General features: G+C 44.1%; 1 protein-coding gene and 1 long non-coding RNA gene across 3 annotated transcripts in view; one reads left to right on the forward strand and one right to left on the reverse strand.

Annotated features, from left to right (window-relative positions):
• ANKH (ANKH inorganic pyrophosphate transport regulator) overlaps nt 1–10,036 on the reverse strand; it is a 129,521-nt gene extending 119,485 nt beyond the window's left edge. The window contains exon 1 of the mRNA XM_032415390.1: nt 9,563–10,036. Coding sequence (XP_032271281.1) covers nt 9,563–9,658 — 96 coding nt within the window. The 5' untranslated portion in view covers nt 9,659–10,036. The remainder of the gene's footprint in view (nt 1–9,562) is intronic.
• LOC116639218 overlaps nt 7,997–23,763 on the forward strand; it is a 72,597-nt gene continuing 56,830 nt past the window's right edge. Inside the window, exons 1-3 of one of the 2 annotated variants that reach the window (XR_004300779.1) lie at nt 7,997–9,419; nt 13,809–13,901; nt 14,879–15,108. This is a non-coding gene — a long non-coding RNA (uncharacterized LOC116639218). Of the gene's footprint in view, nt 9,420–13,808; nt 13,902–14,878; nt 15,109–23,763 lie in introns of those variants that run through there. The other variant, XR_004300778.1, reaches the window with a different exon arrangement.

Raw genomic sequence — 23,763 nt, forward strand, 5'->3', positions numbered from 1 at the left:
CTTGCTAAGGCTGAGGAAGAATCCATTGTATGTGTCTACCACATTTTGTTCTGTTACCTTTTAAATCAGACTTGAATGTTTATCATGTCTGAACATCAAAACAATCAGCAGTTCTTATAATTGAAGGATGCATACCATCAGAAGAATTAAAACCACCAGACAGTCCAAGGAAAAAAGTTATTTTATACAGAAAGCCAAATTCTCCACCTAGCTAGAACCTACAAAAATCTACAATATCAAGCCAAAGTTTGCAAGAAGAAAGAATACCGAGCGCTACACGCTGTAATAACAATTAGTGGCCCCAAACTCAGTTATCTGGGACCAAATGCACATGTGTCGTTTTGCATGAGTACTTAAAAAGGCTTGCCACAGCAACCAGGATAGTGGTTGGCCCTGGGGGACCAGGGAATCTTCTGGGCCAAGGGAAATGTTCCATACCTTGGCTGGGGTGTGGGTAACACAGATATGCATTTGTCACTTGTCAAAACTCATGGACCAGTACACTTAAGACCTGTACATTTCACTGTAAATTATACCTTGATTTTTAAAAAGAAATGAAAAATAGGCTTGCCAGAACCCTTTCTGAAAGAAGTCACATTAAGCCTAGAAGGAACTTGAGTAAATAAGAATTCTAGAAAAACAGAGGTGGTTCTGCAGCTCAGTGCTGATCCTCTGCTGCCTCTGTCTGCCTTGGGCCCTTCAGTGGGTCTCCACTGCCCCTGTGAGTCCCAGCTCCTTCCTCCTCACTGCTGAACCACGTCTTGGGATGTCTGGTAAACACACGGTGGACTAACTACTTGTGCCAGGGAACCTGCCCAGATTTGGTCAACAGCCCCATCGGTGTGTGGCCCAGGTGGTGTAACACCCAAAGGTATGTCCCTTTGTGTGGGAGTAGAAAGGAGATACATCTTGACTATCTGTCAGGTCCAGATGATGCAATGCTGCAGCTAAAAAGGGAGGGGACAGGCACCGTGACCCATTTTCAAGAAAAACAAGGTCTCCAAGAGTGCACCGGGGAACCACATTCAAGTATGAAATCTGGGGCTGAGAAGACACACTTTGACTCCCTTATTTCGGATCCAGCTGGCTGCAAGATGCCTTTCTGGTTGCTTCTCCACTGGGCTCGGCTAGACTCACGAGGAGGCGAATGTTACCTCTTTCTCATTAAGCATGGTTATTTGTTACTGTCCTCTGCCCAGTCTGTCTTTATAAAATGTCAAATTCAGGCCACATATGGTGGGAGGCCTCCGTGTCCCAGCCACAGCAAATTTCCTGCCAGGCCATTTAAAGCACTCAGATGTGAGACAACTTTTTTTTTTTTTTTTTTTTGTAATCTGCTGTTCTAGATTCTCTGCACTATTATTCCCCTCTATTAAAATGCACGGCCCAGTGGCCAACAGATCTCCGGGTTGTTTATGGAGCAGCATTCAAGAGCATACAAACTTCTTATCGTCTTAAAGGCAGCTCTGAAAACAGAACAGGCCCACCGAAGCCACGTGGCAAATCGTAAAAAGGACAGTCAGAGGCTCAGATACTTCCCCAGACTTAATGTTATATTTTTAAGAAACAGCAGGGATTCTGAAAAGCTTCTCAACATGGACTCATGATCACTTAGTTAAGACAGTAACCTGGAGCGACCGGCTCTCACAGCCATAAATGCTGGCATAGGACTACTGACCCTCGAAGCTTCTGGACCCAAACCAGTCCTCTTTGGGTCTCTCACAAAATAAGCGACCTTTACTTCTCACATCCTCGGAAATCCCAGCCACTAGGCCAACGGTGGCCCCTTCCCATCCTCAGCTCACCTGGCTCCCTAGGTAAAGTCTCATTAACCTGCCAGCAGACATTCTGCTTTTCAGCCGTTTCATTCCAGCTAAATGTCCCGAGGGGCCTCAGCCTCTCCTTTCCAGTCACCTCTGCAACTGCTTATCCAAGGATTCCCACTTTTGCTCTCAGTTTTCTCCCAGCCTTGAGTCAGAGGGCCCCCCCGCCAGCCGTGGTCTCCGTCCCAACGAGGCACAGGAAGTGTGCTGGTGAGCGTGTGCTTGGAGGTGCGCACAGGTGCCTCTCGGCCCCTCCGCTCTAGGATGAGGAGCCACACACAGCCCCTCCTCCACCCTGAGGCTGGGGACAGTGAGGTCTACTGACGTCAGGAGGCGGGCTGCGCATTTGCAGCGCCAAACCCATCTTTACAGAAAGGCAATCCTCTAACAGTGCCTGGCCCATCTAATGCTATCAAAATACCATAAAAAATGCAAAACCCAGCAAGGACCTGTGAGCTAACTGACACCAAAATGTACTCCCCCAACTAGAAACCCCAGGGCATTTCCTGAACCAGATGTGCAGATGGTTTCTGATAACTCCTTATCCGGGGGAGAAAATTACCCCCTTGGCCCTGACAAATAACCAAGTTTTCACCCTTCCCAGGATGGACTTCGAGAACATGTTTGGTATAAAGGAGCAATCACACAGAAGCAACAGAAAGTTGTGATGCACAGGTCAGTTAGTTGACCGAGACAACTGTCCTCTTTGTCATTTTAAGCTCATTTGCCCTTAGCACCGTGAGTGGTATTTGGTTGGAACAGCAGCTGAATGATCCCCAAACCATGGAAAAAACAAATACACAACAAACAACAAGAAACCCCAAGTTTGTATGGCTTACTATGAAGTCTGCTAATCTACCTATACTGTGACTCTATATTCACTCTTGCAGATGGGGTGCTTCCCACTTCGGTGACAAGGGCTTTTAGAGAAGAGGAGGCAAGGGGGTGACCCCAGCCAAAAGACAGCTACCTCGGAACAGTGGGCACAGCCTTACCGCTCTCCTGCATTTGCTGAGCACCTTGCGTGTGTCATCATTAACTGCACTGTGCAATTATACACATTTATATATCGGTGCCCCCCGATTGCAGAAGTGTTTCACGTATGTTTTCTTAACCAGAATCTAAGTAATTTGAGGGCCGGGCCATGTCAAAGACGGCAATGCTTCCCTTGTTCAACGATCACTTGCTTGACACTGACTCTAGAATGTCTCCAGAACAGAAACAAAATCAGCGCAGGGCAGGAAAGCAAGTGTCACGAAGTGTATATGCTTTTTCCCAAAGGAGGCCTCCAAAATGATTTAATCTTCATGTTTCATGGAATTCTTGTAAACGTTAGTTTCTTAGGCCTGGGGCAGATCCGAAGCAAGAAATTAAAAAGTACTCATCGTGTGTTAGCTATTTTTATTATTATTTTATTACTTTTATTGTCTTGGTCAGTGCCAAACTCTAAGTATTTTGACTACCACCCGTCAGCAGATATCCCTGACTGCCCAGCACAACAGGTATTTACAAGACACCAAAAAATGTTACATGGTGTTTTGCATACTGCATTTATTTAATAAGGTGGACAGATGTGCGATACGTATTTTCAGCAATGATAATTCTCGTACTAAAGAAAGAAAAAGAAAACCAATGATTTGAATTTTAAGGGATAAGCTTCTGTTATCAAAAAAAAAAATGCACTCATGTAGGCAGCTCATATCCAGATATTGTTGCAGAAAAACAGGGTTTTCCTTATTTCTATTGTGTCTCCACAGCAACTCATAGAGTCTCAGGTGAGAAAAAATACCAGACTTTTTAAAATGTAGGCATCAGCCAAGTCACTGTAGTATGAGTTTCACAGGGTTTATTTATTCCAACTCACATAGGACATTAAAGAAGAATGATTTTCCATGTGGCGTCTCTCATCCTCCCATCCCAACATAACCTGCCCCGAGTCAGACAAGGGAGAGTAAGGAGACATGGAAATCACATTACTGAGCACTCATATACACTGGGCTTGTCACAGCTAAAAAGTGAGATGGTACCATGAACCATATGACTCGGGACTCACTGCTTTCAAAGAATGTGATGGATTCCTAGAAAGAGACTTAGATATTGTCTTGATATATGAAGACTTCAATTATCTTTTGAAGGATATGCTTGGGAAGAAGTATTCTGACAAAGCAGTAGTTAGGCTAGTCATCAAACCAGTCAAGAAATAAATAAGTGGAGAAATCCGCTGCAGGATTATACCTCCGTGGCTCTAGAAGTAATCTACTTACCTAAGTGCATCGAAAGAGAGGTACTTTAAACGTAGATATACATCTAAAGAGAACTGGGAAACACCATGGAGAACAGAGTATCAGTTAGACTAAGGAGGTCACGGTGTCCTTGACTCAATATGGACTGCCAGAGAAGAGTGACCTCATTTTCTATGTATGAACGAGAAACTGAAAGAGGTACCAAATTACGCCAGGCATAAAGCCCAAGGCAGTCAGAAAAAACGCATTATCTGCTTATTACACAAAGATGCTCACTGAAACTTTATATCGCAGGAAACAAGAAACCTCAGCATTTAAACAAATCGGGGAAGAAATAGTTGAAGGGGATTATGAGGTTCAGACTTCCAGTTAGAGAATAAATAAGTCATGGAGATGGAAAGCACAGCATAGGGAATATAGTCAATAATATTGTAACAACCTTGTACAGTAACAAATGGTGACCACATTTATCACAGTGAGCACTGTGTAAGGTATAGAATTGTCTGATCACTATGCTGTACATCTGAAACTAATATAACATTGTATGCCAACTATTCTTCTATAATAAAAAGTAATAAAAAATAAATACCATTGCAAAAAAAGTAGGTACTCGATAAGTAATAAAAGAACAACAACAAAAAAAGGAAATATACAGCAAAGGGAATTACAGCATGCTTGTATAATCAAATATTACGCTGCTATTTAAAATCATACTTAAATACTTGCAAGTGATATGGGAAAAATGCCTCTGTGTTCTGTGAAACATATACATACCTCAATTATGATGGAAAAAATTTGGCAGGAGATATTCAAAATGTTAAAGTTTTTTTCTTCAGGGTGGAATCAGAGGTATTTTTACTTTTTCCCTCCATTTTTAAATACTTAACCAAACTTTTGACAGTTAGCATATATTATTTTTATAATTAGAAAACAATGAATGGCATTTTGAAGTCTATTCCATTAATATTGAATAAATTGAAGGGAACTCCCCCCCCCCCCCCCCATGGTTGCTTGGAAACTTGGCTTGAGGTTGCCATTTCTGTCTCTAGGTACTTTGCAAAGTGGAACATACAATGGGCAGTTTTATTATCACTTAAGGCAAGCTCGGCCTGGGGAGTCTCTTCCATCAGTGGCCAATGTCAGACACTCACCCTTTTTCATTCTTGTACCTCCTGGTCTGGGGTGGGAGGGGGGATGTATTTCTTTACTTAGTAGACAAAAAGGACATTTATTAAACTATTTTTCCTGGGCCTTTCTTTTTCTCCATTTTGTGATATTAGTAATTTGAGACCCTTGTATTGTGAAAGCCTAACACTAGGATCCCTAAGTTAGAAACGGCTTAACATTCCTATTACCCATCTTATTCTACCAATTGTCACAATCCATATACAAAGCTCTTCATTCACACATTAAAAACTTTGGGTCTTTGAATTATTGTACTGGACCCAACCAGATTCTGTGAATCATTCAGGGCAATCGGAAATACCCACAGTTATCATTTTGGGGTGAGAGAGTGAATTACCTGACACTGGGCAGAACACATTTCTTCCTAAGTTTAGAGAACAATTTCAACCTTCTTTACTCCTTTGAAGGCTTCATAATGGAGTTGAATTTAACACTTTAAGCGCCATTAAGTACCCTGAAGCAAAGTTCACTGATTTATTCTACATAATTTGGTGAACTTGGCTTTTAAGGAATTCAGGGACTTTGTACCAAGTTTAGTTTTAAGTAGAAATAACAGTCCTTTGAACATGGTGACAACATGGACATATGCAGATACTTTAAAGAAATACATTGTTCAAAATCTATTTTAGCAATTTGCAGTGCTCTAGTGATAAAGAGTAAATAATTTCTAAAAATTTTATTGTGAAGTATCTGCTGCTTCTTATCTTTTTCCTCCCTTTTAACCAAAGGCAAAATAAGATACACTGTTGATTTATCTATGAATTATCTGTATAATTTGGTTCTTCTGTGAATCTCTTGATCACAATCCTGGGGTCCTGAGGGCCCTTTTTATGATTGTCTTACCTCATAAAATTCAAAATTTGACAGCGAAGATTAAGTTTAAGCCCAAGCTGGTAATCAGAAAAGCCAGAAACTTATTCCTAAATTTCTAAGAACTCCTGGGTGGATTTCAGTGGGTGGGCCCGAGTGGGGGAGGCGGAGAGCAGAATGGCCAAGGGCGAAGCAGATGTGGGCTTGAATCCTGGCTCTGCCCCATAATACTTGTGTGATCTTGGACAAGTGACTTCACTTGCCTAAACCTCTCAGTCTTTCCTCACTTCAATCTGTAAAAATAGAGATAAAATGATAATTCTAGATATTATCATAAAGTGTACTATGCACCTACAGGGTTCTACAAACATTATTTTAGTTTCTGCAATAATGGATTGATTCTCATTGTTCCCATGGTGCTTTTGTTTAATATTAAAAAGCAGGTTATTCTATGCCATATAGCTTTTCTCCCCCGTGTAGGACTCAACCCTCCCTCGTCCCCCCAAATTACTCCCACTGCCAAAATTTAAAATGTGATAATAGGTTTTGTTAGTCTTGTTAGAATAACAAGATAATATTTGGGTTTCCTCCCTGACTGAGCCATAAAATTATAGGGAAATCTATATACAACTGAATGTTCATATATCAGGAGGCTCTGGATGAATCATTGCAGGCTTCTTCCTAGCCCCTCCCCACATACACTGACAGCTCTGAGATAATTTATGAATATGTAATTCTTTTACACAATCACATATGTGCTGTTTATTCAAATTTCAATGGAATCCTGTATATAGCTGGATTTCCATTTTAAAAGTTCTATCCACATTTTGTACAGAAACAGCAAACTGAGACGTTTATAACCATAAAAAAAAACCTCATCTTTTACTATCTTTTGTTCTTGACAAGTCAGAGACTTAAAAGCTAATGAGATGTTTTATTTTTTAATTTTGCATTTTGCATTTCTTGATCATCTCCAGGGCATGGGACCCAAGTGCTGCTTTGACCTTTGACCTCTGTACCCCTTTGTTACCCCTCTACTTTAAGATGAGTAAATTACTGAAATATGCAGGATTGTTCACTCAAGGCACGGGGTAATACACCTGCCCACTCTGAAAGAATGGTAGAGACCTACACGTGTCCATCTGTCTAAAACACGATTAAAAACCCCTGTCAAGAGCAGAATATTTTCTGAAGTCTAAAGTAGACCTACTTTTGCAAATAGGTTCATTTTCCTCCTCTCTGTCGTATTTTAAGGCAGTTGGGGGAAAATGCACTTCTATTCTTACCCACATGTGACCAGGTCACTCTTCAACTCCTACTGTAATTCTTTTCCTTCAGTTTAAGGAAATGTAAGTTCTGTCCCTCTACCCTTGTACTATTTTGCAAAACAATTATCTGATACCAGATGGCAAAAGAAGGTTCTGGAAACCTATCAATTCCTTCCCCACTCCTTCCCCCCTAACTCTGACAAACTATCTCTACCACCAGGCAGCCTATAACCTCATAAACACACCAGCACTTAAGGGATAAGGGCCTCAAACAACACTTGTTGATAAAACTTCTGTGCAAAGAGACAACTCTTCTAGTACTTTGCTTACGTCAGCTATGATAATTAGCAATGTTAAAAGGTTAGCAATGTCTCAAGGATGCGTTTGCATTATTAGACCCACTAGGATAAACCAAATGTATAAACCAAATGTTTCTTATGTCTAGCCTCCCTTTTGTGACCTCAGGAGATCCTTTCCCTTACACTAAAATCAAATCCTTAGTTATGTCTGCCTGGTATTATATCAAGGCAAATGTGAGGCAATACTATGGTACGTTTCAGGTCGTTTAATTACGACAAAGAATACTCTCACCTTCACCAGTTATCCCATGTAATTTTCTTTCTTTCTCTCCCTCTCTCGCTCTCGCGTATGCGCGCTCTCTCCCCCCCCCCCCCCACACAGACACTACAACAGTTCAGGGGTAAGGGATCAGGTGAGCAGCCGCGGGCTTTCTGACAACCTTTGGGGTAGCTCCAAGAAAATAAGCCTTAAAATAGTAAAAGGGGCAGGTGAACATACAGCACTTGACTCATCTAAAATGTGCAGGGCAGTGTAGTAAATTCAGATCCTAGAACCTTTCCACGGATTATAGGAAACACCTCAAGTCACCAGTGAATTAGGAAAGACGGGAAGGTGGGCGGGAAGGAGGCGGAGCAGCAGAGACGCCCTTGGGGGACCCTAGTGAGCAAAGTGGCAACAGAAAAAATATAGTAGTTCACCAAAGGAAATTAGTTGGCTTACCAGACAAAGGTCTCTAGAGACTATACTATCTTGTGAACACTTCTTGGCAAGACAATTTGAAGTAAAAAGCAGCTTACAATGTGGGCTAAGCATTAGTGAGCTTACAGACTTGCATCAATCAAAAGTTCTGAGTACAGAGAGACAAATCCAAGCAGATATTCATCAAACAGAGCAAACAAACCCCCTTCTGAAAGTGGGTTTTTAAAAACTAAAAGTGCGCAACTATATAGGTGCATTTTCTATACAAAAATTCTATGAAGTCGCTCGACTTAAAGGCCAAGAAGTAAGGTACTACAGTACCAGGAGTGAGGCTCATCACACGCCGCGTCTGGTTCCCACACCTGCCCCTCAAGGTGGCAGGCCACTGCCCCCCACCGCCATCCCCTCCCTGGCCTTCAAATGCAGCTGCATCCCGCTGGAGACTCTGCGAAAACGGTTCCCACAGGCAAAGTGCAGAGTACCAGTGCCCCGCTGCTGGAGAGTCTGCAGCTCTGGGGATTTGCAATGACGCCACATGGAAAGAAATGGGGGAAAACATGAAAAAGAAACAGACGAGAAGGCAACAAACAAAAATGTGCTCCCCTTCTTTAGTGGACCAAAAGAAAAAAAAAGACAGAGAGAGACCCCAAACTAGAGATGGCCAACGGTTGGCTTATCAGGACACATTTGGGCACCCGTAATTCATACCTGGGCAGAAAAAAAAAAGAAAATTAGAAGTACCTGGAAAATCAACTTGGACACATTCTAGTACAAAATCTCCCCATCATCGCCATCACCATCACCACCAACACCGGATAAATAGAAACCAAGCACTTGAGCTATTAGCAACTACATTTTACTTACAGATCTGAGGTTTACATAATAACAAATTACATAATACTCCTGCTGTGCACTAAAAACCCTTCTATAGGTGAAGCTTTAAACCCTCTGGTCTTTTAACATTTTCCAGAGAGAGCTGGAAAAGTCTGCTGAATAATTGGGGGGAGGGGGAAATGGAGTGCTGGAAAAGTCATCCTTGACAAGCTGCAAGCCCAACCAAATGTTCCAGGATAAAAAGGGACTCGGAGCAGGTGACTCCCCGCTGCTCTCATCCCCTGGCGCCCGGGTGTCTAAGGCCAAGGCAGAGAGAGCCGGGCGCGGGGCGCAGGGCGCGGGGTTCAGGGTGGAACTGCCCGGGCCGGGCGGGGGACGGGGGGGCGCGGCCGGGGCTTACCTGCTCCCCGAAGTCGATGGCTATGTTGGTGATGCCCAGGGGCACCAGGAACCGGATCAGGGGCCAGTAGTGCGTGAGCGCCGGGAATTTCACCATAGTCCCCGCCGTGGGCTGACCCCACACACATCTGCCGCCGCGAGGGGACTCTGCCGGGAGGCGCGGGGCGAGTGGGCCGAGCGGGGGCGCGGGCGGACCGCGGCCGGGTCCGGCGGGGCCTCGGGGCGGCGGCGGCTCCTTCTCGCGGCTGCGACGCCCTCTCCAAGCGCGGCTGCTCTAGCAGGAGATCCGCAAGCTCAAGTCCATCCCTGCTGCCCTCCCACACAACAAAGATCTGCCGGGAAAAAAAAGAGGAGGGACAGCGGCGGCGGCGGCGGCGGCAGCAGTAGGTTCTGCTGACAGCGGCTCCATTATAAGCGCTCTGGGGCCCGGAAATAAATAAATAACCGCGCGCACGAGGCGCCGCCGCCGCCGCCGCCGCCGTGCGGAGGAAATCAGGGGCGGGCGCGGAGGCGCGGACACCGCCGGCGGCCCCGGGGGCGGGCGGGCGGCGGGCTGGGGAGGGGCGGGGCGGGCCGGGCGGGCGGCGCCCTCCTTCCCTCCGCCGCCGCCGCCTGCGCTCGGCGCGGCCGCGGGGGGCGCTGCGCACGCACAGTCCGCGGGGCCGCCACCGCCTCCGCCGCCTCCGCCGCGCCCGGGGGCGCGCGGGGTGGGACTCGCTGCGGTGCCCCGGCCGGCCAGGGGCGGCGGCGCGAGCCGGCGGAGCGGCGGGGCTGGGGCGCCGCGGGGAGCTGAGGGGCGGGGGCCCAGAGCCACTGGAGGCCCCGGGGACGCCCGGGTTCGGCGACCGGGCCCTGTCGCCCGCCCCGCGGGGCCCGGAACTGGGGTCCCCTCGGAGTCCCGGGAGTGACCGGGGCGTGTGCGAGCCTGGCAGCGGGGGGACGTGAGCGCGGACGCGCGGGGAGAGATCGAGGCGCGCGGGGCTGCGAAGGAGCGGGAGCCCCCGGCTGTCCCTGGGAGAGCGCCGCGCGAACCCCGTCCCCCGGTGGCCGCCTCAGGCGCGCGGAGACTGGCCGAGGAGGCAGCTCCCGGGCTGGGGCTGGGGGCCTGCTTCGGGCCCACCGGGGAACTAGGGGCCGGGAGAGATGGAGTGACGCTCTGGGCGGGCGCAGAGACCGAGCAAAGGTCGCAGCGAAGGGGGCATCACTCTCGGGGTGTCCCAGGGGAAAAGGCGCCGAGGGCCGCGGGGACCGCTCCCCGCACGCGCCCAGGCCGGGCCCGCCGTCCTTCGGAGCGCTCGGACCTGCCTCCAGCACAGCTTGCTAACGGGGAGCCCAGAGTCTCCTCAATGCACCGCTGTTGTAAAACAGCAAACTCGAAAAGTCTGTCTCTTTTGGATAAACAAGGGGAAAGAAGAAAGAAAACACTGTTTTTTATTATACCGTGCCCCAGTGATTTCAGGGTAAAGAATAGCTGTGCTGAGTGTTTTACCTAAAACTTAAGACTGGCGTGACAGCGAAGCCAGCGTGCATCTCCACCAGCGCACTGGGACAGCAGGGTTGAGGCCCTGTGAGGGAAAAGTGCCTCATGCAGGCAGGGCGTTTGTGGGAAGTCTCTGTCCCTTCTGCTGAATGTTGTCCTGAACCAAAAACTGCTCTTAGAAAATAGTTGGGGTGGGGGTGGGGGGGAGCCTCCTGTGCAGGGGGCTTCGTGGGTGTGCGACCCGCGTAGCCGGCGCAAAACCCAGCGTTTGGAAGGACCTGTGTTTGGTTTATCCGCGACACTGTTGCCCTCTTGAAATTTCTAATTTTTGAAGGAGAGCCATCCTGCTCATATGATTTTGCACTCCTCCGCCTTGCACATGATTCTTTTAAAGTGTAATTAGCATAATGAATTAAAGTAATTTATTATTAAAAGCGATAAAGTAATTTTGCATCTAGGAATGAACCTATTACCTCACATTTAGCTTTGTAAAGCTGGTGTTCATAGCGAGCTAGAGACCTCAACATTCTGGTCTCAGGCATTTCACAATTTATTTGAAAAGATTAAATGTTTTCCATATTTTATGCCCTTTAAGAGACCTTTTAAAATTCCACACAGTCCATACAAGGCCTTGAGAAAGAAGAAGATAATTCACCCTGTAGCTCTGATGTAACGCCAAATGACATCCCCTATAATTAACATGAAAATCTGGTAATTATTTATTGTGTTATATGGTGTCAAGTAATATTATTTAAAGGACTTCGCAGCAAAACAGGAAGTACTTGTGTATAGGACTCTCCTCCATAGCAAGTTTCTGAAAGGTGTGTTTTAATATAGTGAAATCTTATTTAATATATACGAAGAGAGCTTGTTATTTAAAGGAATTCTCTGGGAAGGAGTTCTTTTCTAAAGCAAATATCACCTTAGGGTTTATCCATTCTGTTACTCTAGGTTTCCGTGGGCTCGTTTTACTCAAAGCAATCTAATTACACTGACCTTTGTCTGGAATGTGGGGTTGATGAGGTCCTCGATCAATACTCATCAAGTCCGGTTTGCTTTGGCTGGTCTCTGGACAAGGACCCGCCACATTGCTGCTGGTGCTGCTGCTGGTCAATGCAGACACACGCCTTCCCTCTTAAGGAGAAATAGTGAGAAAGTTCCAGTGAATCAATGAAAGGCCGCCATCCTTGTTTGAGTATTCTAAAAGTGTATTTTTTAAATGAATGATTGAATAGTGTCATCTTTGATTAGGGCAAAGAGCACTTTTTAGATTAGAGAGGCCTCTGAATTTCAATCACACAGTGGCAAAGTTAATGGGACATTTGATAATTTTTTTCTGTCGAAGACTCAAAATCAGAGAACTGATTTCAAAGGGAGTTTTTGGCCTCTCTTTTGCTTCCTCTTTTTAACTTAGTAGTTGTTTGAAAAGGTAACTCCAGAAAAACAAGTGATGATAATGAATGGGGAGTTTTCTAAATTACACAGAACCCAAGAAGAGATTACAAAGTCATTTACATTGGATTCAGAGTGTTATCTTTCAGAGGGTACAGCTTTATCTTCAATTTATAGAGTTTTTGATCAAAGGACATTGCAAGATTTACAGACTCTACACTCAAAAGTGTAAGGAAAAAATATATACATATAGAAAAAATGCTGGAAGAAAATGTGCTCAACTATTAACAGTGTTTAGATACAGCTTCATAGTATGATTAATTTCCTTTTATACTTTTCTATATTTAACACAATGTGCATATAGCAGCTTATAAAAAGAAAAAGTTTTTAAAAATATTTACAAAATGTCATCAGAATTTCAAGTGGGCATTAATATCAAAGCATGGAAAAAGTTACTCTTCACAGTAATAATTTCATAAATGACCAGCCATATACCATTGTGTTGATGTTTAAAATTATTAACTCCAATTTTTGAGGAAGATAATTTAAAAAGAGAAACTAAAAGCTACATGTATGTCTTACTTTTTTTCTGGAATTGATCTCAAATGACTATGTACAAGTTACCCCTATATCTGTTGCATAGGACAGAATAAAAGGTCATGTTTAAAATCATCCAGTTCTATAACTCTATAACTCAGATTTACTTAATTTGAGGTGCCCATCGGCGGCAGATTGAATTGTAGCCATGGACAGGATCTGGAAGAAGGTGTCATAAAGATTTGTGTAAGACTGACTTTATAGAGTTATCTACACACATAACCAGTTTATTTAACAGATAGTTCTAGTGGAAAAGATTTAGTACTGGATATTGGTGTCTAGGTTTGAAATGAGTAGGAAACCCCCCCCCAAAAATAGACTAGATATAAGTTCAACCCTTATCGTTCTACATCTGAGCCTCGTACAATTTTACCCCACGGCCCATTGGGGATGCGGTGTGGGGAAGCCTCTGATTTCTAGGCTATTTAATTTTGTTCATATGAATATTGTTCTATTTGATGAAGTCATGATTTCTGCCCAGATCCAAGCTTCCGGAGAGCAGGAAGAAAAGTTGTCTCCTTCCCCCCAAGCTGCACATTTTACTTTTGCAGTGTCTGTGTCATTCCAGCCCAAAGCCTCGTTACAATTTACCCAGGCCAATGATCAAAGCCAGTTTTTGTACTCTTAACACATCCCAACGATAGGAGGTAGGAGGTGAGTGACATGGGTAAATGGTCCAGAAATGGAGTATTTGCTTTAGATAAACTAGAAATAGCTAGTTATATTCTGCTAGGAGTTACAGTTCTCACTTTTAATGACTTCTTTAATATTTTTAAAGGGACCGCACAGATGCTTCCAAAATGTTGAACCACAAAAAGGAATGGGGAGAATTTCTAACATGCTGATACCGAGTGATCTGCAGAACATTTTGGTAAGTAAAAAAAAGCAAGGTGCCAAACTGTGAAATGGCATGCTATTTTTGGGAGGAGGGGGGTAAAATGGGAGAGAAATATAAATATGATTGTGCATGCATATGTGTATTTGCTTATATTTGTGAGCAAGTCATACCGGAAGTATAGTCCAAAAGTTATTCAAATGCTTATCTATGGGGAAAGAAAGAGCACAGGGTCAAATAGGGATGGAAGAAGGAATTCTCTGAATGTATTTTGTAATCTAATTTTGGCTTTGGAAACGTTCATGTTTTAAATGTTGAAAACATAAAAATAAATCAGAAGAAAACAATTATGGGGAGCAGACATATACATGTCATGCATGGTTTTCTTCGTTTGTTTCCTCTTTTATTCTGAGGAAAGGATTTGAGACAGCTTTAATCAGAGCACAGCTATATGCCTTATCCATATATAATGCCTTTTTGTGTTTTGTTTTTCTAAAAAAAATTTTTTTTTTCTATAATTGCTAGAGAATGAAACATTTGCAGAGCCTCTTGCCAGGTCAGTTATGTAACCTGATGGCATTGTGTATTGATAACTATCATTATACGGTTAGTACTGACTGGACATCCTTAGCATTTTGATAATATGTAGAAATCAGGTTTTGTCACTTCTCAGACTTTACTATCCCAGAGAAGAGGCAGACAAACAATAGTTCTCTCGTTACTGCATTTTAATTGAGTCTATTAATTTGATTAATTAAGGTATTAATTCATCAGACAAATATGTAGCACAGTGTCACCTTCACATCAAGTAGATAGCTTATCCCTAAATTCCTGTATTACCACCAGAGCATTTTTATATTTGAAAAGGTTCCTGATTTCAAAATGATATCCTGCAACACATTACATAATTTTACTTGTGACTCCATAGATTCAGTGGTTGGACAAGGTATTAATGAGACCAATGTTATTTGAATCTCTATGTAGATCAGCTAACTTTGTTTTAATTCATTCAGCAACCTCTTTTGAGCACCTACTGTATGCCAGGCATGGTGCAAAGTGCTGGGTATGCAGTATTGAACAAAACAAGCATCACCTTCCTAAGACCGAAAACAATGCAAGGTGTCTTCTCTCACTGCTCCTATTTGAAGCTGTACTGAAGGCTCCAGCCAGTGCAGTCAGGCCAGTAAAGGAGATAAAAGGTAGGCACACTGGAAAGAAAAAGGGTTTTTTTTAATTTGCAGATGATGAGATACTTCAGATAGAAAACCTCAGAGATTTTTTTTTTTAAAGATTTTATTTATTTGAGAGAGAGAGGGAGAGTGAGCACAAGGAGAGAGAAAGAGCACCAGCGGGAGGAGGGGCAGACTCTCGGCTGAGCAGGGAGCCTGAAGACGTGGGGCTCAATCCCAGGACCCTGAGATCATGACCTGGGCTGAAGGCAGATGCTTAACTGACTGAGCCACTCAGGCACCCTAACCCCAGAGATTCTGTAAAAAAGCTACTAGAACTATTATATGAGCTTAGCAAGGTCACAGGATACAAAGGCCTTTACAGTCCTCAATTGTGTTTATATATACTAGCAGTGAAAAATTGGCAATTGAAATTTAAAAGCCATCATTGACAATAGCATTAAAATTCATGAGCTATTTAGGGATAGATCTAATAAAAAATGTTGAAAACTATAAAACATTAGGAGTTCAAAGGAGACCTAACTAAATGGAAAGGTATGATATATTAATGGACCAGAAGGCATTATTAAGATATCAATTCTCCCCAAACTGGTCTACATATTAAACAGAATCCCAATCAACATCCTTTGGAAAAAGAAAAAGCACAGGACTGAGGATAGCCAAAGCAATTTTGAAAAAGAACAAAACTGGAGGACTCAAACTACCTGATTTCAAGACTTACTGAAAAGCTACCGTAATCACCACAGTGTGGTTCAGGTGAAACATACAAATCAATGGAATAGAGTAAAGAATCAGAAATAGACCCTCACATATATGCTCAATTGATTTTTCACAAAAATGGCAAGGTAATTAAATGGAGATGGAATAATATTTTCAGCAAACGTTGCTGGGACAAAATAATGACCCGTGAGCCATACTTCATGCCATGTGTACAAATTAAGTAAAAATAGATCGTAGATTCAATGTAATAACCACAATATTTCTAGATAAATACATAGGAGAAAATCTTCGTGACTGTAGATTAGGCAAAGATTTCTTAGACATAACATCGAAAGCACAAACCACATACAAAAACATTCATAAACTGAACTTCACAATGAAAAACTTCGGCTCTTCCAAATCTCTTGTTAAGAAAAGTAAGAAGACTAGCCATGGATTGGGAAGAAATATTTACAAAATACATATCTGATAAAGGGCTTGTATCAAGAACGTAGATAGATATCTTTTCAAAACATAATAATAGAAATACAAATAACTCTAAGTTATGTGTTTTGTAAACAGATGAAAAGACTCTCACCTTCGTTACTTATTAGGGAAATGTGCATTAACACCACCAAACACCTACTAGAATGGGCTAAAATGTAAAAATACGGTAAAAGCACCCAAGTGCTGGGGAGGTTACCGAGCAAATGGAACTCTCATGTATCATGTTGGGAGTGCAAAATGGTACGGTCACTTTGGAAATTGGTTGGACGGTTTCTTATAAACTCAAATATATACTTACCAAACAGCCCAACAATTCCACTCCTGGGTATTTACCCAAGAGAAATGAAAACATATGTCCACAAAAAGACCTACATGCAAATGTCTATAGCAACTTTATTCGTGATGACTCAAACCTGGAAACAACCCAAATAACCATGAACTGATGAATGGTTAAACAAGTTGTGATATATTCATACTGTGGAATACTACTCCCAATAAACAAACCAAACTACTGATAAATACAACAATTTGGATGAATCTCAAGTACATTATTCTAAGCAAAAAAGCCTGAGTAGTGACTCAGTATGATACTCTTTCAAATGACCTATGGAAAACACAAATTGTAGTAACAGAAATCAGACCAGTTGCCAGTGCTGGGGGTGGGGTGGGAGAGCTTAAAGGATCCACTACAAAGTAGTACAAGGAAAATTCTGTGGTGATAGAAATAGTTTACATTTTGACGTTGGTTGTAGTTACACAACTCCTAGAACTGTCTACCTAAAAAGAGTGAAATCTTGATATATATAAATTATATCTTTACAAACCGACTTTTTAAAGTAGGCTCCATGTCCAGCATGGAGCCCAATGCAGGGCGTGAACTCATGACCCTGAGATCAAGACCTTGAGATCAAGACCTGAGCTGAGATTGAGAGTTGGACACTGGGGGTGCCTGGGTGGCTCAGTCGGGTGAGCATCAGACTCTTGATTTCAGCTCAGGTCATGATCTCAGGGTGCTGGGCTGGAGCCCAGTGTTGGGCTCTGCGCTCAGAGGGGAGCCTGCTTGAGGATTCTTTCTCTCCCTCTCCCCCTTTCCCGCTCTCTCTCTCAAATAGATAAATAAATCTTAAAAAAAAAAACAAAACAAAACTCAGACACTTAACCGACTGAGCTGCCCAGGTGCCCCAGTATAAACCTACTTTAAATAAAACATATGAGTATATATACACAAAATAAAATAAAACATAATCCCTTCCTTTGTGGAACAGCCATTAAATAAGCACACAAATAAATACACAATTGCATGTAGCATTCAACAATACAGCTGGCCATCTCCTATCGTAAAAAAGGGCTGGATAAGGAAGTTTACAATTTATGTTTAAATATTAAATCAACTCAGGTAATTTGCTTTAGAATTTGTACAGGGTCTTCTATTTGCTATATTACTAACAATAGCTAATATTTACTGTCATTTTTCTGAACACGGATGCTGCACTAGATTCTTTATACATATCATCTCATTTAATCCTCAAAGTAATTCTATGAATTTCCTACTGTTACCATCCCCTTCCTTTTTCTTTTTTTTTTTAAATGCAGTGGAAGCATAAACACAAAGGGTAAGCAAATTTCTAAGGTCTCACAACTAATAAGCCGCAAGGTTGGTACTTGATGTAGACACACCTGATTGAAAGCTCTTGAACCCCATGTCAGGGCTTCTTGATGTGGTATGCTTAAAATGCAGAATCTTGGGACTCCTGCGTAGCTCAGATGGTTAAGTGTCTGCCTTTGGCTCAGGTCATGATCCCAGGGTCCTGGGATTGAGCCCCACGTCTGGCTCCTGGCTTGGCGGGGAGCCAGCTTCTCCCTTTCCCTCTGCCTCTCCCCCTGCTCATGCTCTCTGTCTCTCTGTATCTCTCTGTCTCAAATGAATAAATAAAATCTTTAAAAAAAAAATGCAGAGTCTCAACCCTCCCCCAGAGACCGGGATTCAGCCTGAAGAATGGGGTAATCCTGGGGGCTGCATTCAGAAGCCCCCAGGACATTCTGATGCATCTACCCCTAATCTACAGTCTGACTGATCAGCAGAGTTTCGAGGATCATGAAGGAGATTCAGAATCATAAAACAGCAAGGCTGGATGGCATTTTAGAGATTATTCAACTGTGTTTTTGTTTACAAGAGACAGGAAAAGGCAGTGGGCTCCCGGAGGGAGAGCAGCGGTGCTGGGAGTTTCTCAGAAATGGGGAAATGAAGGATGGCTTGGGAGAAGAGACAGCGGGAAGTCAGGGTATCCCAAAGTGGAGTCAAGGTCACCAGCTAGAGCATTGAGGGGGGAGAGGAGTTTGCCTTGATAATAACTTCCCACTAGCCTCTCTATGGTGCTGCGTCATTTGCAAAGTGTTTTTTACATAAATTACATTCATTTGTCACAATGAATCTATGATAAGGTATATTAGTTGAATTCCTTTGGTTGGATGTAAGAGAAATCAACTTAAACTAGTCTAAAACTACCATCTGGACTCTCTCCATCCCTAAATCACTATTTCTCTTCCCTTCCCTTCCCTTCCCTTCCCTTCCTCCCTTTCTCTCCTCTGTCCTCCTCTACCTTGCTGGTCCAGATCATGAGTAGAAAATGCTCATCCATAGCTCCCGAGCTTAGATATCAGGTCCCTTTTGCTCCCAGGTCTATATTTCAATAGAAGGGTCCCTAAGTGTGCCAGGTTGGTCAGGAGCCCAGGCTTGTTCAATGAGATGAGTCAGGAGATGGGGTCCTATTGTCCACAATGACCCTTGGGAGCTCCAGAGAGGAGGGACTGGCAGACAACTCAACAGGTGCCTGGCACATGGCCCTCTGCCCCTTGGTTATGTTACATATATACACATATCACCTCATATGTACGATTTTTCAAAGATGCCTCTGCCTTACAAGGCCTAATTATTTCAGTTACAACTGCAAATGTACATTCGCTTTCCTGAACAGATGACAACTCAAGGTCATGCTCAGCCACTCTATAGAATTGAGGTCCATGGTCCATAGTCAGTCTCACCTTTTGCCATATAAGGTGATGCCCTCAGGTTCCAGGGAGTAGGTGTCCTTGGATGCCATTTTTTAGCCTATCACAAGTAACTTCATTAAAAAGGTAAACCAAAACAGTGAAGTCAATTTTAATAATATATTCTTAACCTAATGTATCCAAAATATTACTATTAGATGTGTAATCAATAAAAAACATCGATGATTTATTTTACATTCTGTTTTTCTTGCTACGCTTTCCAAATCCAGTGCATATGCCCAACCTCCCTGTTCTGTCCGCGTCGGTGGGGAGGAGCTCTTGGGCTGGGGTGTAGCTGCACGCACCAGGGGGTCATGCTCCAGCATAGGGACCCCACTGGGCTCTCCTTTTATAGGAGAAGAGTGGCTTTGGGGCATAAACATCCATGGAGCACTGAACCAAGGTGCCGGCTATCTGGGGGAGGGCTGGGGGAAAGGCCCTCTGTTTCGCACCCAGGGACCTTGTGTGTGTCTCGTCCCATGGGATGTTGAATCCGGGTGCAGCCCTGTTTTCTGCACGTAGGGTGGGGATGGCCTGGCAGGACTGAGTCCTTGGCTCTCCTACCTCATTGCCAGGAAATGGAAATGTCAGGAAAGCACCCCTAGTTGCTCACTGGGCAGTCCTTGTCTGCACAGCTGAAAATGGTGACATAGGATTTTAGGTCTCTCTGATTCCAAAGCCAGTTCTCCCAGTCACTCTTCTCTTCTGCTCCTGCTGGCTTGACGATATCCATGTGGGGTTTGAGCCGGGGTCATCTCCTGAGATGGGCTGAGCTAGGGGGTTGCTTACGAAGGCAGCCCCAAATTGGACTGAGGTAGGACAGCAGGCAGACAGGGCCGGGATCCCGGGTGGGTCAGGAATTGGGACACTCCAGGGTGTGGTCCCCGTGGCCGAGGTAAAGACTGGAGCTTCTGGAGACACCCACGTGGCCTGGCCCAAGGTAGAGGCGGTGGCTGGGGCAGCTCACAGAGAAACTTGTTTTGGATGAAGGTGAACTGCTAAGTTGTTTGTTTTTTGATGAGCTGTCCCACCCAAGAATGTTCCAGCCACGTCTTAAAAGGCTTAGGCCCTCCACAGAGGGTCTGGTTTTCCTGAGTCAGTGATTTTGTCTCCTTCTGTCTAAGAATCCTGCCAGTTTGTCTCCCCGAGTGTTTTGTTGGTGGATCGGGGCTCAAGTGGCTCTGGACGGAGACCGAGTCTTCTTAGCCTTTGGGGTTAGTAATTTTCCAATTCCTTGCCGGCGCTAGGGCCACAGGTGGGCATTTAACCTGAGCGTGACACTCACTAACCCCATCAGCTCCGGTCGCCAGGGTGTCTGCACAGAGCAGGTATCCGTGACAGGCCTTATTTCGGGGTGGCTTGGCTGCCTAGCAGCCCAGGGTTGCTGCCTGCTGGAGGCTCCAACCAGCAGTAAGGGAAAGCATCTGTCCTTGTCTCAGTGGTTTCCAAGGGACCCAGCTCAGCATTCGCAAGGCATGTGTACAGGGATGCTCTGTGTGTGTGCTCACCGTTTCTTGATGTGTCCATGCAGAACAGGTGGCCCAAAGCTCAAAAAGTGTGCAGATATGATGTGGATCTGCTGTATGAGAGTTTCCAATGCAAATTGCGGGACAAGTTCATTGGGTTTGTTTTCCCAGGGTTTCCCTGACTCTTCCGCACAAAATTCCATATCTTTAAATTTGTCGAGTCCCCCCAACAACCGTAATAGTCATTAAAGGTAAAATTGGCTGTGTTTTCTGAACCCCAAATCCTGTTTGGGGCTACTTTTCAAAGTCAGTCTGGGAGGTATAATAATTTGGAGGCAGAAATACTGAAGTGTTAGCTGGTCTATAAAAAGGACAGAACACACGATTGGGGTTCAGGCTGTCCAAAGCCACATTCAGGGCACTTGATGGCTATTCTGAAGATAGTTGAGTCCAACCCTCCTCCTTACGTATGTATGTGACAGCACCAAACTCTGAGATGGTAGAAGAGGGTAGCCAATGACATTCTTTCTGGCTAACGTAATCCCCATGTCTTCCTTCTGACAGCGGAGAGGCTTGGGCACGGCAGTGGGAGATCTACAAAGATGAAGGGCCAGGAGGAAAGGCAGGGTGTGTAAAGGAGCTAGACAAATAATAATTAGTAATAAAAGAATAGGCACAGCAGCAGGTAGTATTTATCAATCCCATACCTTTTGCCATAGTATGCTTGGTGCTTTGTACTAGTACCTCATGCATTCATTCATTCGTTCATCCCTTTGTTCAATTGCTCAATAGTTATTAATGTGTCAAGTAGCATTCTGGGTGCCAAGGATCCAGCCATGAATGCACCAAATTCATTGCTCTCATGGAGCTTACATTCTAGCAGGGGGAGAGACAGCAAACAAATATATAATGCCAAGTAGACAAGTGCTGAAAAAAATCTGAGCACAGGACACAGGGGGACAGAGGCTGGTAAGGGGAGTTCCTTCCCACGAGTAGGTGTCTGTCTGCTTTGCAGGCAGAGGGACTAGCTGCTCTGAGCCTGGGAAGGGCTTGGCATGTCAAAGGAAAGAGCAAAGAGGGAGAGCTTGGGGGTGAGGTCCATGGGGTAGCTGGGGATCTGAGTGAAGTATGGAAGGCATTGAAGATTTTTGAGCAGGGACATGTCTGATGTGGGTTTTAAGGGAAATCTTACTACTTGCCTAGTAGAGAAAAGGCTGGGTTGGGGGTAAGGGTGGGAGCAGGGAGGCCAGTTAGGGGGCCACTGCAACTGCTTTGGAGGGAGATGGTAATGGCTTGGAGCCATGAGCTAAGATTGGAGGAGATAAGAAGTGGTGGGTTCTGGAGATACTCGGAAGTTATGGTGGCGGGATTTGCCAATGGATTTGGATATGAGAGCAAGAGAGGAGGCGTGTCTTGACTTGCTAGCCCAAACTAGCACTACCACTTACTGACATGGGAAGCGCAGGAGAAGGGACATATCTGGAGATGAAAATCAAGAGTTTGGTGCAGATACGCCAACTCTGTGATGCTTGTTTGACATCAGGTGGAGATGTTACAGAGAGCGCTGAGTGGCTACATTAGTCTGGAGCTCAGACGGGAGGCTAGGATTGAGATTCAGGAATCCTCAGCAAAGAGCTGCTATGTGGAGTCATAGCTCCGGATGAGGCCATCCAGGGAGTGAGAAGATAAGAGGTCCAGGGTCCTCTGACATGTGTGAGGAGGGAAGGGACATATGTTGAGGGAAGAAAACCGGGGGGTGGGGGGGGGGGGGGCTTATTTTGACAGTAAATCAACACAGTGACCAACCATGTCAATTGCACTAATAAGCTGAGTAAGATGAAGACAGCTGAGTAACCCACAAGGTTTAGCAACATGTCTTTCATCTCAAAACCTTACGTGGTGGGCACTACGATTATCCACTTTATCCACAAGGAAGTCACAACTCAGAGAGGCTCAGTAACTCTGCCAGGGCTGATAGAATCAGTGATGGAGCTGGGATCCAACCCAGGCTAATCCCGAAGCCTCCCTGCTCTGTGCCCGGGACTACTCCAGAAACACACATTCCCCTTCTTACTTCCACCGTGGGAGTCCTGGGCTTTTTAGCTCACCTCACAGGTAAATGGTGACAGTGCTCCAGGAAAGAAGCCTATCTCAGCTCCATTTGGAGGATGACAGATTATTGGAGAGTCTTCTGAGAGAATGATTCAGAAAGAGGACGGAGGGAGGATAATGCGGAGCATTTTGGAGAAGCCTGCCTTACCAATTATCTTCAGTTTGAGCTCATGATTGCTTTAAACATTTCTTATTAGCATGAGAGAGAGAGACGAAAGAGGCTCAAAATAAAAAGTGTTTATACCAAAAAATGGAGAGGAGGATTTGCAGGCTTTGCTGACAGATTGCAGGCTACAAAACAGATTTGTGGGTGAAATCTAAGCTCTTTGTGTGTGTTCTTTTCCATTTCCTCTCTTTTATGCTTAATGCCCATTAAAGAAAAGCTAATTAAGACACTATAGGAATAACATAAGTAACCTTCATCCCTAAATAATGTTATCTATTGACTGCAAAATATTTTGCATGAAAAGCATTTTCAGTTTTTTTTTTTTTGGGAAAAAAAGTAGCTCATGTATTGCCCTACTTTGTACATATTATTTTCTGACTGTATATTCTTAAAATTAGTAATTCTCTGAACATAGGTTTTCAAATCTGGGTTTCCCAATCCAAAATCGAATGGATTTACAGTGAGTACATTTTATAGGCTCTAGGTGCCAATGCAGTTTTTAGATGATAGTTACAAAATGAAAAATTCTTTTTAAAAATAAAAAGATTTTATTTATTTATTTATTTGAGAGAGATAGAGAGTGTACCCATGAGAGAAGGGGGAGGAGCAGAGAGAGAGGGAAAGAGCAAATCCTCCAGCAGACTCCCTGCTGAGTGCAGAGCCCAACGAGGGGCTGGATCTCATGACCCTGAGATCATGACTTGAGTGGA

The sequence above is a fragment of the Phoca vitulina genome, unplaced genomic scaffold (genome assembly GCF_004348235.1).
Source record: "Phoca vitulina isolate PV1807 unplaced genomic scaffold, GSC_HSeal_1.0 scaffold17, whole genome shotgun sequence".
Taxonomy (NCBI): Eukaryota; Metazoa; Chordata; class Mammalia; order Carnivora; family Phocidae; genus Phoca; species Phoca vitulina.